This window comes from Engystomops pustulosus, chromosome 4, assembly GCF_040894005.1.
Source record: "Engystomops pustulosus chromosome 4, aEngPut4.maternal, whole genome shotgun sequence".
Taxonomy (NCBI): domain Eukaryota; kingdom Metazoa; phylum Chordata; class Amphibia; order Anura; family Leptodactylidae; genus Engystomops; species Engystomops pustulosus.
In genome coordinates this window covers 28,582,837-28,597,289 of record NC_092414.1, presented here as the reverse complement: position 1 = coordinate 28,597,289, position 14,453 = coordinate 28,582,837, and the positions used below count along the sequence as shown (strand labels likewise).

Below are 14,453 nucleotides of genomic sequence, written 5' to 3'. Positions count from 1 at the left end.
CTTCTACGGTAATGGACAAGATTTGATAAATTGAATTTGTTGAATTTGAACATTTCTCTTGAAGAGTAGAGCACTGACATTTTGTGGACTGTGTGAATTGGTGGCTATTTTGGGAGAGTGCCAGGTCAGTGGCTCCTCTATCTTTGTTTTTCGGTGGTCGAATCTGTACAATATTTAACATTTGATTAATGCTTGTGTATTGTGTACTGTGTCCTTTCTGAACAAGTTCTCCTTCTGCTCCCCTTGCAGAGGATACGTCAAGCCAGTAGACCAGCTATGGACTGGGGTCCATCACTGGAAGAAAATAGGACAGGCATGTATGTTCATACCCTGGCTGGTAGCCAGTCTCCCAAACCTTTGATGGTACACATGCGCAAGTATGGAGGCATCACAAGTTATGAAAACACAGCAATTGAAGTGGACAAGGAAATTGAAGAAGAGTCCATGATGTGATGATGTGAAGGAAAGAGCCAAGAAGAACTCAGTGGAACATAAGGTCCTCTCCTTCTGGGGTTTACACATGCTTCCCTTACACAAGACAAGAAGTCCTCAATCTTGTGTCTAAACTAACCCTAAGAAAAAGAGGTCATCCTGCAACTGAAGGTCTTTGTAGGATAATATGTGCAAATCTGTCTATGTAGTTTTTATGTTCTAGTGATGGAGACCTTGTCTACTTGTCCATGTGCTTGGTTAGTATCCTGCATTTTGATGTATCTATTGAGGGTTATGCAGACTGTGGGTGTTTAGATGGTATCTGTAAAATCAATTCTTGCAAAACACACAACATAAACATCTAGGGAAGGTGTCCAAATGGCCACAAAGACTGAAGAGACAGGTACCGTTTATACACAGATTGTGAGTGTACAGTCATGGTCCTCTCATGGTTAAAGCTCCAGTCCCGAATACCTAATGTTAGATTTATGTGAATGTTTTTAAGTAAGGGCTTAATGCAATAATACACTAAACTTGGCTTGACCAAGACCCATCAAGACAACGATCAACATAGTGTGACCTATAATGTGGGAGAATAGGGTATCCAACCGGACCACCCCTTTCGATTTCTATTTCTGATAATGTGGATGTACTTCATTGACCTTATGTTCATTGATCTAAAATAGCTTTAAGGTCCATGTTCACATGAAAGGTAGACCCCTAGCCAAAAGAAACTAGGAATGTCTCCAACAACATGTAGCACTGATGGTCCAGATCTTCAGATGGGTAACGTCGAAAGTTAGAAAATCTCAATATTTTGTTCTGAATCATTCATCTTTGGGGTCATACTAAGAATAGTCATAGCTCCGGTCTAGAGTTGTGCATTGGACTATGTGAGCTCGTCAGTAGGTGTGTCCACCTTCTCTTCTGTGAACATTGTTTTGGTCATAGTTGAGGAGCCATCAAGAAGATCACGTATATTCATGTTTGTCTATACACCTTAACTTTGGTGAGGATGTAGACCCTTAGAAATATAGTTCACCGTGGGGGCCATTGGGTTATAGAATGGCGTGTGACAATCACACTATTATCGGTAACCAAATACAGGGAATGGAATGAGAAAGCATCATTGTTATCAGCCAGTTTTATGACAGTAGATAAGAGGAAAATTTTCCCTTTGTATTATTTTTCCTATCAACATCTCCTTTAAGAAAGTGACACATTTTTGGCCATTGATAATGTCCTCAAACTTAACAAATTGAACATTCCATGTTAGATACATGTGTTCCCACAAGTACTTTTAAAGGGGTTTTCCATGAATATTGGAAAACATCCTTGGGGTTGGGGCAGGGATGCCAAAAAACCAAAGCTCACCGAGAGAAAAAACGCACAAAGCTTGTGGATCTTCAGCCCCTGTGGCCGGTCAGAAGTTCCTGGGGGTCACTGGACCCACTTTTTAACAATTTTTTGCCTCCTGTGACACATGTTACATCAGAAGATGTGACATTCCATTGAGAACACAGAGTGACTGAAGCCAGTCATGTGACTCCTTAGCACTTTTGGTGGACGGAGACCATAAGTCACGATGCAATACGGGAACAAAGAGCAGGAGTATGGTAGGTCCACCTTTTTTTAACCACCCCTGCCCCTACCCCTTCATCAAATTCTGGAAAGACCTTATAACTGGTGTTTTAATGTGCTTGCCCAGAAATATAAATATATTATATATAACAACTATAGAGAAGTAGTGTGTAATCTGAAGAAACAGAGAGTTGTTATTATTTCTACTTTTTCAAAATGAAAGCCAAAAAGTTCCAAATAGAATGAATTTAGTATTGTTATTGTTCCCTCAAGGCTATGGCAATGAATGGGTTACCAGCATGAGAAATGTAAGTCTTCTTTCTCCTTGAAACAGCACCACCCCTGGTCATGGTTGTGTCTGGTATTGCAAGTCTCCACAACAACGCTGAACCGACATACTAAATACAACCCATGTCATAACATTTTCTTCTCCTCTTTAATTGGGATTGTCCCATGAAATCAATTTATTCCCTTTCCAAATATAGTGCTCTATTCACACAGGGACTTCCAGGCCTTATATATATATATACAAAATAGGAATACATTTTGTGAAACAACCCCTTTAAGATGGTTTGCAACACTTCGAATGAATGTCTACCCTGAGAACCATTAGCATTCAAAATAGCTCCTGTGCAGATAAATATAGAATATTAATAATGTATATTTTTGAATTCTTGAAAATTCTTGGGAAATATTATAAAATTATATAATTCTTGTGGCCCGTAGCCACCACTTGTTGCACTTTGAAGCTCACCACGTACAATTTGTTACCGTTTAATCAACTATAAAATGTTGTGCGCTCTGAAGCTCCCTCTAGTGGCAACCATTGGTCTGAAGCATTTAGCAATGTACTTCTTACCTGACACCAAACAGCCAAAATAAGGCCAAGCTGCTATACATGCACCCACCCCCACCCCCCGCTTCACCAGTAACATGGAGGTGGATGACAGGAACCCTTCAAATGATATGTCATATGTTTCAGACATATAGTTTAATTTATCTATATTTTTATGTCTATTTATTTTTTTTCTAATGATTTATTTATTGAACTGGATTGTATAGCCATGTAATAAATGTTTTTTCTTGCTAATAAGAATGTGGTATGTTCCTTTATAGCTTTGAGACACACAGCAAACTCATAGGCCGAGACTGCAGAGAAGAAAGCTGAAGGAGAATGAAGATTACATGTCACATAATGTTTACAAATCATTTTACCCCTTATGTATGTATATTGGATTGGCATTTGGGGGAGGGGGGGGCAAGCCAAGTTATATCTTAAAAGACATTTACTACCAGGATGAAGGATTGTAAACCAATCACACTGACATACTGGTTTGTGCCCAGGATCTGCTCTTCTTTTATCTTCCTATGCCCTGGTTTTTAAGAAAAAAAAAGACTTTAAAAATGATGCAAATGGGCCTCAGGGGCAACAGGCTCCATTAAAACCTATGGGGCTTGAAGCTTCTTAGGCTCGTTTACATAATTCTAAGAGCCTTTGTTGTAAAAAACAGGAAAACAGGATAAAAGGGGAGCGTATCCTGCCAGAGGGGGCACACACCAGTATGTCAGTGTGCTTGGTTTACAATCATTCATCCTGGTGAAAGCCCCTCTAATGCTAGACTTCTCCTCTTGGTGCAGTGTGATGCGGCATGGACCTGCTCTTCTTCTCCTTAAATTGGTCACAAGTCACTTGAGATATTTTTTCTAGGAGTTGGAGGAGGAGCAAGACCAAGAGTAGAAGGCGAAAGGCAATGGACTGCACTGCATCTCACATAGCGGTAGAGAGGTAGTATACAGGTCTATATCCTTCCTAAGAACCAGTCCAGGTGAACCTGCATCCCACCGCTGTGGGATGTCCTCTTGGTGTTTGGCAGCACGTCTTAGCCACTATGTTGGACCGTTTTGACATTCTTTCTATTCCTGGAAGCACTGCAGTAATTGTGTTTTTATTCCATCCATGTACCCAAAAAAGTGTGGTCAGAGCCAGATGGCCTTAGACTACCTGGGGATTGATGGCCTGTCAAAACCTTGGGATCAAATTGTCCATATCTGCTCAAGGAGCACATAGTAAGTCAAGTCATTTCCATGGGATCAGATTACAATTAGAGATGAGCGAACATACTCGTCCGAGCTTGATGCTCGTTCGAGCATTAGCGTACTCGAAACTGCTCGTTGCTCGGACGAATACTTTGCCCGCTCGAGAAAATGGCATCTCCCGCCGTTTTGCTTTTTGGCGGCCAGAAACAGAGCCAATCACAAGCCAGGAGACTCTGCACTCCACCCAGCATGACGTGGTACCCTTACACGTCGATAGCAGTGGTTGGCTGGCCAGATCAGGTGACCCTGGAATAGACTAGCCCCTGCCTGCGCTGCTTGGATCATTCTCTGTCTGGATGCCGCTAGGGAGAGAGCTGCTGCTGGTCAGGGAAAGCGTTAGGGTGTTCTATTAGAATAGTGTTAGGCAGGAGTGATTCAACAAGAACCCAACAGCCCTTCTTAGGGCTACAATAACGTTATACTTTTTTTTTTTTTATTTGCTTGTGGCTGGGCTTGCTGGCACTAGTAGTGCAGCTAGTACCATACTGTGAGGAATTTGCTGGGAGACTTGCTACCGTTGTGTTTAGCTCTTAGTGACACACATATCCACCTCAAACACCGAAGTGGGACAATTTATTAGGGGTTTGAGTAGAATTAGGCAGAGTCTGCTGATTTTTTTTTTTTTTTTTAGCTGTATTTCATTTTATAGCTCAAACTCATCTTGCAAAGCACAAAATCCAGTTGTGTGCTGTCAGTGTAGGTTAGAAACTAGCCATAGCAATAGGATAGCATCGTTTTGTTAAAAAAAATAAAAAACTAAAAAAAATAAACACAAATTTTTTTTTTTTTTCAAGTTTACACTTTAATTTGGAAAATGTTTAACCCGAGGACGAGGGCGTGGACGTGGGCGTCCAACTACTGCAGGGGTCAGAGGCCGTGGTCCTGGGCGGGGTGAGACACCACCTGCTGATGGGGGAGCAGGGGAACGCCGCAGAGGTACACTCCCTAGGTTCATCATGTCTAAAGTTACTGGGAATCGTGGTAGAGCACTGTGGAGGCCAGAACAGTGCGAAGAGGTGATGTCGTGGATTGCGGACAATGCTTCTAGCCATTTGTCCACCAGTCAGTCTTCCACGCAGTCCACCCATGTCGCCGAAATCGGCACTCCTCCAGCTCCTCCACCTCAGCCTCCTTCCCCCCAGTCTGCCCCCTCCCACCAAAATTTGGCATTTGAACCGGCATACTCTGAGGAACTGTTTTCTGGACCCTTCCCACAGTCACAAACCACTTGTCCGGTTGCTGCTGAGCAATTTTCCGATGCCCAGGTTTTCCACCAGTCGCAGTCTGTGGGTGATGATGACCTTCTTGACATAGTGGAAGAAGTGTGTAAAGAGGTGTCCGACGATGAGGAGACACGGTTGTCAGACAGTGGTGAAGTTGTTGTCAGGGCAGGAAGTCCGAGGGGGGAGCAGACTGAGGGATCGGAGGATGATGAGGTGACAGACCCAAGCTGGGTTGATAGGCCGGGTGAACACAGTGCTTCTGAGACGGAGGCGAGTCCTATAGCAAAACAGGTTGGAAGAGGCAGTGGTGGGGCCAGACGGAGAGGCAGGGCCAGAGCTGGTGCATCAGCGCCAAAAGTTGCCCGTAGTCAAGCTCCCGTGGCGAGGGCTAGATTTTCAGAAGTCTGGAGGTTCGTTAAAGAAACACCGGATGACCGACGGTCTGTGGTGTGCAACCTTTGCCAAACCAGGATCAGCAGGGGTTCCACCACTACTAGCTTAACTACCACCAGTATGCGCAGGCATCTGTATGCTAAACACCCCATTCAATGGCACCAAGCCCGTTCACCTCCGGCCGGGCACACCACTGCTCCTTCCCCTGTGTCATCTGCTAGTCAGCCCCCTGCCCAGGACCCCGGCCCAAACACCTCCCGTGCGAAAACCCAATCTTCGCCTCCACGATCCTCCACAGCATCCACCAGCGTTCAGCTCTCCATACCCCAGACGCTGGAGCGCAAAAGGAGGTATAGCGCAACCCACCCACCCACACGCCCAAGCCCTCAACGTCCACATCTCCAAGTTGCTTAGCCTGGATATGCTGCCCTATAGGCTGGTAGAGACCGAGGCCTTTCGAAACCTCATGGCGGCGGCCGCCCCTCGGTATTCGGTCCCCAGCCGCCACTACTTTTCCCGATGTGCCGTCCCAGCCCTGCACAAGCACGTGTCAGAGAACATCCTCCGTGCCCTGACCAATGCCGTTTCTGACAAGGTCCACCTGACCACGGACACGTGGACGAGTGCTGCCGGGCAGGGCCACTATATATCGCTGACGGCACATTGGGTTAACTTGGTGGAGGCTTGGACCGAGTCTGACCCTGGGGCTGGTCATATACTGCCGATGCCGAGAATTGCGGGGCCTACCTCGGTCCAGGTCTCAAAGGCCTACTATGCCTCCTCCTCCTCCCACCCCTCCTCCACCTCCTCCTCTGAATTACCATCCGTGGGCATGGCGCCATCAGTCGGTAGCGCTAGGCACAGCAGCAGTGCCATCGCTAAGCGACAGCAGGCGGTGCTCAAACGGCTGAGCCTAGGCGATAAAAGGCACACCGCCCAAGAGTTATTACAGGGCATCACGGCGCAGACTGATCTGTGACTGGCACCGCTGAACCTGAAGCCAGGCATGGTTGTGTGTGACAACGGCCGTAACCTGGTGGCAGCTCTGCAACTCGGCAGACTGACACATGTGCCATGCCTGGCCCATGTGTTAAATCTCATAGTTCAGCGTTTCCTCAAGACATACCCCAATCTGTCTGATTTGCTCACGAAGGTGCGCCGCATCTGTGCGCATTTCAGGAAGTCCAGCACAGATGCTGCCACTCTCAGGGCAGCGCAGCGCCGCCTCCAACTGCCCGCTCACCGACTGTTGTGCGACGTGCCCACGAGGTGGAATTCAACACTAACCATGTTATCCAGAGTTTACCAGCAGCGCAGAGCGATTGTAGACTGCCAGATGTCAACTTCCACCAGAACTGGTAGTCAGGTCAGTCAGCTTCCTCAAGTCTATAATGAGGAGTGGACGTGGATGTCTGATATCTGTCAGGTGCTGAGTAACTTTGAGGAGTCAACACAGATGGTCAGTGGTGATGCCGCCATCATCAGCCTCACCATCCCGCTGCTTGGCCTGTTGAAAAACTCTCTGGTCAGCATGAAGTCGGAAGCTTTGTGCTCGTCACAAGAGACGGGGGAAGAAGATTCCCTTGTTGATAGCCAAAGCACCCTTAGGTCTGTTTCTCAGCGCATATCGGAGGAGGTGGAGGTGGAGGAGGATGAGGAGGAAGAGGAGGAGAATGTTGGCGAGACAGAAGAGGGGACCATTGTTCAGTCCTTCACTGTTCAGCGTGTATGGGCAGAAGAAGAGGAGTTGGAGGAGGAGGAAATGGACAGTCAGGCCAGTGAGGGGAGTGAATTCTTGCGCGTTGGGACTCTGGCGCATATGGCAGATTTCATGCTAAGCTGCCTATCCCATGACCCTCGCGTTCAAAGAATTTATTCCAGCACCGATTACTGGGTATTCACTCTCCTGGACCCACGGTACAAGCAAAATCTTTCCACTCTTATCCCTGGAGAGGAAAGGAGTGTGAGAATGCATGAATACCAGCAGGCCCTGGTGCACAAGCTGAAACAGTATTTCCCTTCTGACAGCGCTAGCGGCAGAGGGCGTACTTCTACGGGACAAGTAGCGAGGGAGAGTAGGCGACCAAGCAGCTTGTCCAGCACTGGCAGGGGTACGCTTTACAAGGCCTTTGCCAGTTTTATGTCACCCCAGCAAGACACTGTCACCTGTCCCCAGTCTCGGCAGATTAGGGCTGATCTTTACAGAAAGATGGTGAGGGAGTACATAGCTGACCATACCATCGTCCTAAATGATCACACAGCTCCCTACAACTACTGGGTTTCAAAGCTGGACATGTGGCACGAACTGGCGCTGTACGCCTTGGAGGTTCTTGCCTGCCCTGCCGCTAGCGTGTTGTCTGAGCGGGTTTTCAGTGCAGCTGGTGGCATCATCACCGATAAGCGTACACGCCTGTCAACTGACAGCGCTGACAGGCTGACGCTTATCAAGATGAATAAAGCCTGGATTTCTCCGCATTTCCATTCTCCACCAAGTGAAAAAAGCTGAACCTGAATAATGTATGTACTCCTCCTCCTCATTGTCCTCCTTCTCCTCCTCTTTGTACACTAAAGCAGAGGAAACTGGCTATTTTTTTGCCAGGGCCAACTGGCTCTGGCTTTAATACTCTATTTGTATTTAATTGTATTTGTATATAATGTATTTAATTTTTCTGGAGGGCCAACTACCCTGTCCTCTGTTTTAAACAATTTTTGGGAGTGCCACATACAGGCACTCAATCTATGTAATTTTTCTGGAGGACCAGCTACCTGCTTCTCTGGTTTGAAAACTTTTTTGGACTGCCACATACAGGCACTCAATTTATTTCATCTTTTTGGAGGACCAGCTACCTGCTCCTCTGCTTTGAAAACTTTTTTGGACTGCCACATACAGGCACTCAATCTATGTAATTTTTCTGGAGGACCAGCTACCTGCTTCTCTGGTTTGAAAACTTTTTTGGACTGCCACATACAGGCACTCAATCTATGTAATTTTTCTGGAGGACCAGCTACCTGCTCCTCTGGTTTGAAAACTTTTTTGGACTGCCACATACAGGCACTATCCAAATTAAATTGTCTCCATAGCAGCCTCCACACGTCGTCTTTTTAGCTGCCTTCACACGTTGTCTCCATTGCTACCTCCACACGTCATCGCCATAGCTGCCTCCAAAAGTAGTCCATATAGCTGCCTCCATACATGGTCCCCTTATCAAACGAGCTGTGTCAGGCAGAATTTTGGATTGTTTTCATGGCTTCCATGTTAACTTTGTCGCCACCCTGCTGTGTAATCCACAAAATATACTGGCAAACTTTTATCATTTACCAATATTATTTCAGCGCTTCTTGCGCATCTGTTTACATTCCCCTCACCCGCCAGAACCCAAACTTATAAGAACGCTACTACACTTGATCTTATACAAAAGGTTCTTAGAAGTGCTGTTTGGGGAGTAGCCTAGAGACAGGGGCTTGGATTGGCGAAAGCTCGCCTGGCAGCGGAGCGCCAGCTCCATCCCAAGATCCAACTAACATAGTTTTAACTGCAGCACCTTTAATCTACTACTAGTTCACTGCCTCCATACATGGTCCCCTTATCAAACGAGCTGTGTCAGGCAGAATTTTGGGTTGTTTTCATGGCTTCCTCATCAAACTTGTTAACTTTGTCGCCACCCTGCTGTGTAATCCACAAAATATACTGGCAAACTTTTATCATTTACCGATATTATTTCAGCGCTTCTTGCTCACCTCCTTTGGTTCCTCTCTGCCACCCATTGGTTTTAAGCCTGAGTCCATTTGGGGTATGTTGCCAAGACACTCTCTAGCCTGCCGCTGCTGCTGCTGCCTCTGCATAGTCCCCTATAGTGTCAGGGTCAATTATTGGATGTTTTAGATGCTATCTAGCCTCATTCGGTCACTCTGTCATTGCCATGCTGTTGCCCATACTTTTGGCATAATGGTGCGATTAAGCAGCCTCAGAGGCATCCATGCATGCTGCCCCTGCTGTTTCCTGTCAAATTTCCGTGGTGTTTCCATCCTTTTCTGAGGTTCCCAGGTGTTTGGCCAAGCTTCCCTGTGCAGATCCTTGGTCCCCTTGAAAAATGCTCAAGTCTCCCATTGACTTCAATGGGGCTCGTTATTCGAGACGAGCACTCGAGCATCGGGAAAAGTTTGTCTCGAACAACGAGTACCCGAGCATTTTAGTGCTCGCTCATCTCTAATTACAATACATTTTGGGAAAATTTTTGGTCAAATTGTTTTCCTGTCAAAATCAATTGGAGGCCACAGTGTATTATTGCTGCTTGTGACCATGTATTATACAAATCTCGGATTATAGGGAAAGTTGGTAAAATTCAGCATTGGAAAGACAGAGAGAGAGCTTATAGTTCAGATGGAAAATCAGAGTTGAAAAAGTCAAGTGAATGTGCTCTACGTGTTTGGATATAGGCAAAAGGCTCTTGTGCCTGTAGAAAATCTAACTCTACTTTAATAACATTGACTTAAAATCTGAAAGAGAACCTGTCAGGGTGATTTGGGGCACTTATGGAGACAACTTACACCTGTACGGAAAGTATCTCTGCCCTGGCTTACTGGGGGTCATTTACTAAGGGCCCGATTCGCGTTTTCCCGACGTGTTACCCGAATATTTCCGATTTGCACAGATTTTCCCTGTATTGCCCCGGGATTTTGGCGCACGCGATCGGATTGTGGCGCATGCACGGGACGGAAATCGGGGGCGTGGCCGAGCGAAAACCCGATGGATTCGGAAAAACCGCTGCATTTAAAACAATAAAAGTGTCGCTTGGGACGCGCTTACCTTCACTTGGTCCGGCTCGGTGAACTTGAGTGCGTTCAGATGCTTTTCAGCGCAGCAGCGCCACCTGGTGGACAGCGGAGGAACTACCTTGATGAATCCCGGCCGGACCCGAATCCACCGCAGAGAACGTGCTGCTGGATCACGAACGGACCGGGTAAGTAAATCTGCCCCACTGTTCCTGATTCACAGGTCTCACTGCTACCACCTTGCTGTCATATGGAACTAAGACTTAGAAGCCGTCTGCCAATATTCAACTACAGACGTATATGGCTTCCTTTACTTTCCCATGCAGGGGCTGTAGGAAATTCTACATATTGCTTTGCTGGAATGTTGAGAGAGACACTGGGAAAATATGCAAAGTTTTCCAGGATGGGATAAGGAAAACCACGCCTCTTTTAGCTACCTTTTAAGGAGACTCCCTTGACATTAAGCATGACCTTCAGGAAGCCTAATGACATGATGCGGGATTAAAACCAAACCAGTATATCTATTCCAGAAGGAACTGTAGACAGAACTGTTTCGACCTGGTTGGGTCTCTTTAGTACTGCATAGGGAACTGGTTTGGATTAGTGAGAGGCTTTTGACTAGGGTCGGGAGGTAAGATTTCTCCTTATGGAGTCTGCCAAGGCCGCCTTGTCTTCACATGCCTACAAGGCAACCTTAATTGGCAGTCTCCGTAAGGAGAACTCTTACTTCCCAACGAGAGAGAGACAGACAGTGGTTGTGTTTGACTAGGCTCTGTTACAACATTAACCACTCCCAGCGCTATGTGAAGAGAATTCAACCTTGCTACTCACCCCCAAAATCTGTATCAGTGAAACATTAAAACAAAAGTCACTATGTAGGGTTTTCAGGGGTGCCAGGTTCTCTTTAACTACCAGTTCGTAAGTCCTATGGGTGATTTCATGTCCCAAATCACCCTGACACCTTCTCCTATGGAAACACTTGGATCATGACCTCATTCTCAAGACAAAATGGATAACCATCCTTTATTAAAGCCATGTATGCTATTATTAGAAAAAATCGCGCCTGAACCTTGGAATATATTCGCTCACTTGCTAACATCATGTATTCCTCTGTGAAACCTCTGTCTGAGATGATTTATCAAGGGAAAAATTCCTTTGAACGCACATATTTTTATCTTCTAAGGGATAAAGGAATGTAGCCTAGCTGACAAAGCGCGGCCATGGACCCCGGCTGCTACGGCTGTGCTTCATTATATACTGGCAGGGAACGCTCTGCTTCTCCGCTATTCTCTGCTGGATCTATAGAATTTTACTTCATGAAATCCCGACAATGAACCTACAAAGAGGTCGGAACAGACACGTCCTGCTGCTTTATAACATGGAATATCTTGTTTCTAACAATGTCAGGCGACTCATAAAGACCCTCCATATCACATTGAGGGGGTCTGACAACTGGCGCATCAACAGATAAGCAGATCTCAGAAGTCAGTGCACAGAGAATGGAAGAGGATTCAGAGGGGAACATGTATCTTTATTTTTTCTTGTTTTTTTTTTCTTTGCTTTTTTTGCGACTTTTTGTGTTTTTGCAACTTTTTACTGTGACTTTTGCAGTCGTTTCTTAAGTACACCACTGTTGTGCAGTGTGCCTTATGTATTTTTATTTTCAAGATCTTATATATCACTGTTTTGCTTACTTTTGCGATAGGGGAAGTTTTTTTTTCTCTTGGACCCTGTTTTAATATGGAAATTGGAATTAGTTGACATGCTGTAAGGCTGCGTTTATGTTTTCAAAGCTGCTTACACTTCCGGCAATGAAGAAAAAACACTTTCTAACCAACCAAATACATGCACTTTACATGTTACCATGCGTTTGGCTGGTTAGAAAGTGTTTTTTCTTCATTGCTGAAAGTGTAAGCAGCTTTGAAAATTGTCACGCAGCTGCTTACAGTTTCAACAATAAAGAAAAACACTTTCAAACCAGCCAAATGCATGGTTACATGTAAAACGCATGTGTAAGCAGCTGTGAAAATTGTCACGCAGCTGCTTACACTTTCAATAATAAAGAAAAACACTTTCAAACCAGCCAAACGCATGGTAACATGTAAAACGCATGTGTTTCTACAATGCTTTGTATAACACATCCTAAACGGCATGTGTGACAGCACCGTCATATGTCACCAACTCCCTGGGGTGTGACTAGAGTGCTTAAAAATGCAGGCCATGGCCTCAAATCCAACATTTACAGTAGTGTCCTCTCCTGTACATTACCGTACATAACTGTACATGGCTTGTGTCCTCCTCTGTACATAGCCCCCTCACATGGCTTGCATCCATTTGCAATGGCGGTGATGTGATATAGGATGTAATGGTAGAACATATATAAAATGAAATACAATAAAATGAAAGTGAAGGAGTGCAGGCCTAAAAATTATAGCATTGTATGCAACCACACTATTATGGTGTTCTATGGGAAATATGAGAAATATCATTATGATGCAACCTCCATACTGTATATTGCATATATAAAACATTGGTGGCAAACAATACTAAAAAAGTAAGGAAGTAAACAATGAAGCTTCCTATAGAATGACAGCAAGCAGAGATCTAGAAAACCACGAGAGATTCATACAGAAAGTGTATCGGAAAATTGTGTACCTTTTCATTACGCAAACAATATCAGTTACTGGTGAAGAGTGGACAACCCCTTTAACTTGCCAGGCAGAATCTTAATCACACGACCCAGGTCAAAATTCACTGACTTTTTGATACTGTTTTTGACCAATGAGGAAAACTGTGAGGCATTGATATAGAAAGTATAGTGACAAAACTGTATATCTTTTCATCATACATACAATTATCAATTGTTTTCTAAAAGTGGACAACGCATTTAATAACTATTTTATATAGCGGCCACTGGTAATCCATGTCCATTCAACAAAACGTATGAAACGGTATGAAAATATGCTCTTTTTTAGGACTCTCTTCCTTCTCTTATCAAAATGTTGACCAGATCAAATATTGATGTCTTTTTTGTGACAGATGTAAGTTGGCTATTACATGAAATAACCAACTCAGTAGGACATTACTCCCTTTGAGGTCCTATATGATGCTCAGAGCCTGATCACCTACGTTAGTCATTTAAAGGGAAACTAGCTATCTTCAGTGATTTATTTGTCACCTTCTACTGCCCCATTAGTGTTGCAGTCGGTTTCCTATCTGATATAAGATATATGACACTGTTATACAGCGTTAATCCTGAGCTGCGCTGAGCTCCGCATTTGGTTGGATGCCTGGGACTCCTTCCAGAGTAGAAGTTTATTAATACGCCTTCTGGTTGAAGTTCCAGAGAGTTCTCTGAGTCTTCTTTCAGAGCTTTCTGTTACTCTGGATCTGGGATATAAGCTACTACCAGTGTGCATTTAACCAGCTACCTTGGACCTGGCAGGCAGGACCTTTCTACCTCAGTCTGTTAACTGATGCTGTGTTGGAGTCTTTCATTAAAGAGACTGTGAATTTGATGTTTATAACTCTACATGTGATCACCCGTTGTCACTAACATTATGGGCCTCCCCTCTACCATCTACCCAGGGATCCCTAGCACACACATACACCAGGAGTTCCCCAGGGGGAAACCTCCATCATACTGCAGACTCCCCTTCTTCTTATAATTCCCTCACTGGACCTGTCTGACGTGGATAAGGCATGTTCCGCCTGGACCAAGCCACAGTGACCAAGCCAGAACTTGGCCGTGCTCTAAGCCAGCCACTCAGGTACCAGGGGAATCCACCTGCCCCCCCACAGAAAAGTCAGGCCCAGATGGGAGGACCTTGTATTGCACAGTTCTGGACAAGCCAGTCTGTAGACAGAAATTGCTTTTTATGACATATAAAAAGTTATGTGGCTTATCAATGGCATGGCCTTGTGGGAAATAGACCTTGTCTAAACTATACCACT

General features: G+C 45.1%; 1 protein-coding gene and 1 long non-coding RNA gene across 2 annotated transcripts in view; one reads left to right on the top strand and one right to left on the bottom strand.

Annotated features, from left to right (window-relative positions):
• Positions 1-3,109, top strand: part of SLC6A7 (solute carrier family 6 member 7) — a 55,478-nt gene extending 52,369 nt beyond the window's left edge. Inside the window, exon 14 of the mRNA XM_072145597.1 lies at positions 250-3,109. Coding sequence (XP_072001698.1) covers positions 250-453 — 204 coding nt within the window. The 3' untranslated portion in view covers positions 454-3,109. The remainder of the gene's footprint in view (positions 1-249) is intronic.
• Positions 1-14,453, bottom strand: part of LOC140126313 (uncharacterized) — a 31,734-nt gene that overhangs the window by 13,460 nt on the left and 3,821 nt on the right. The window lies entirely within an intron of this gene.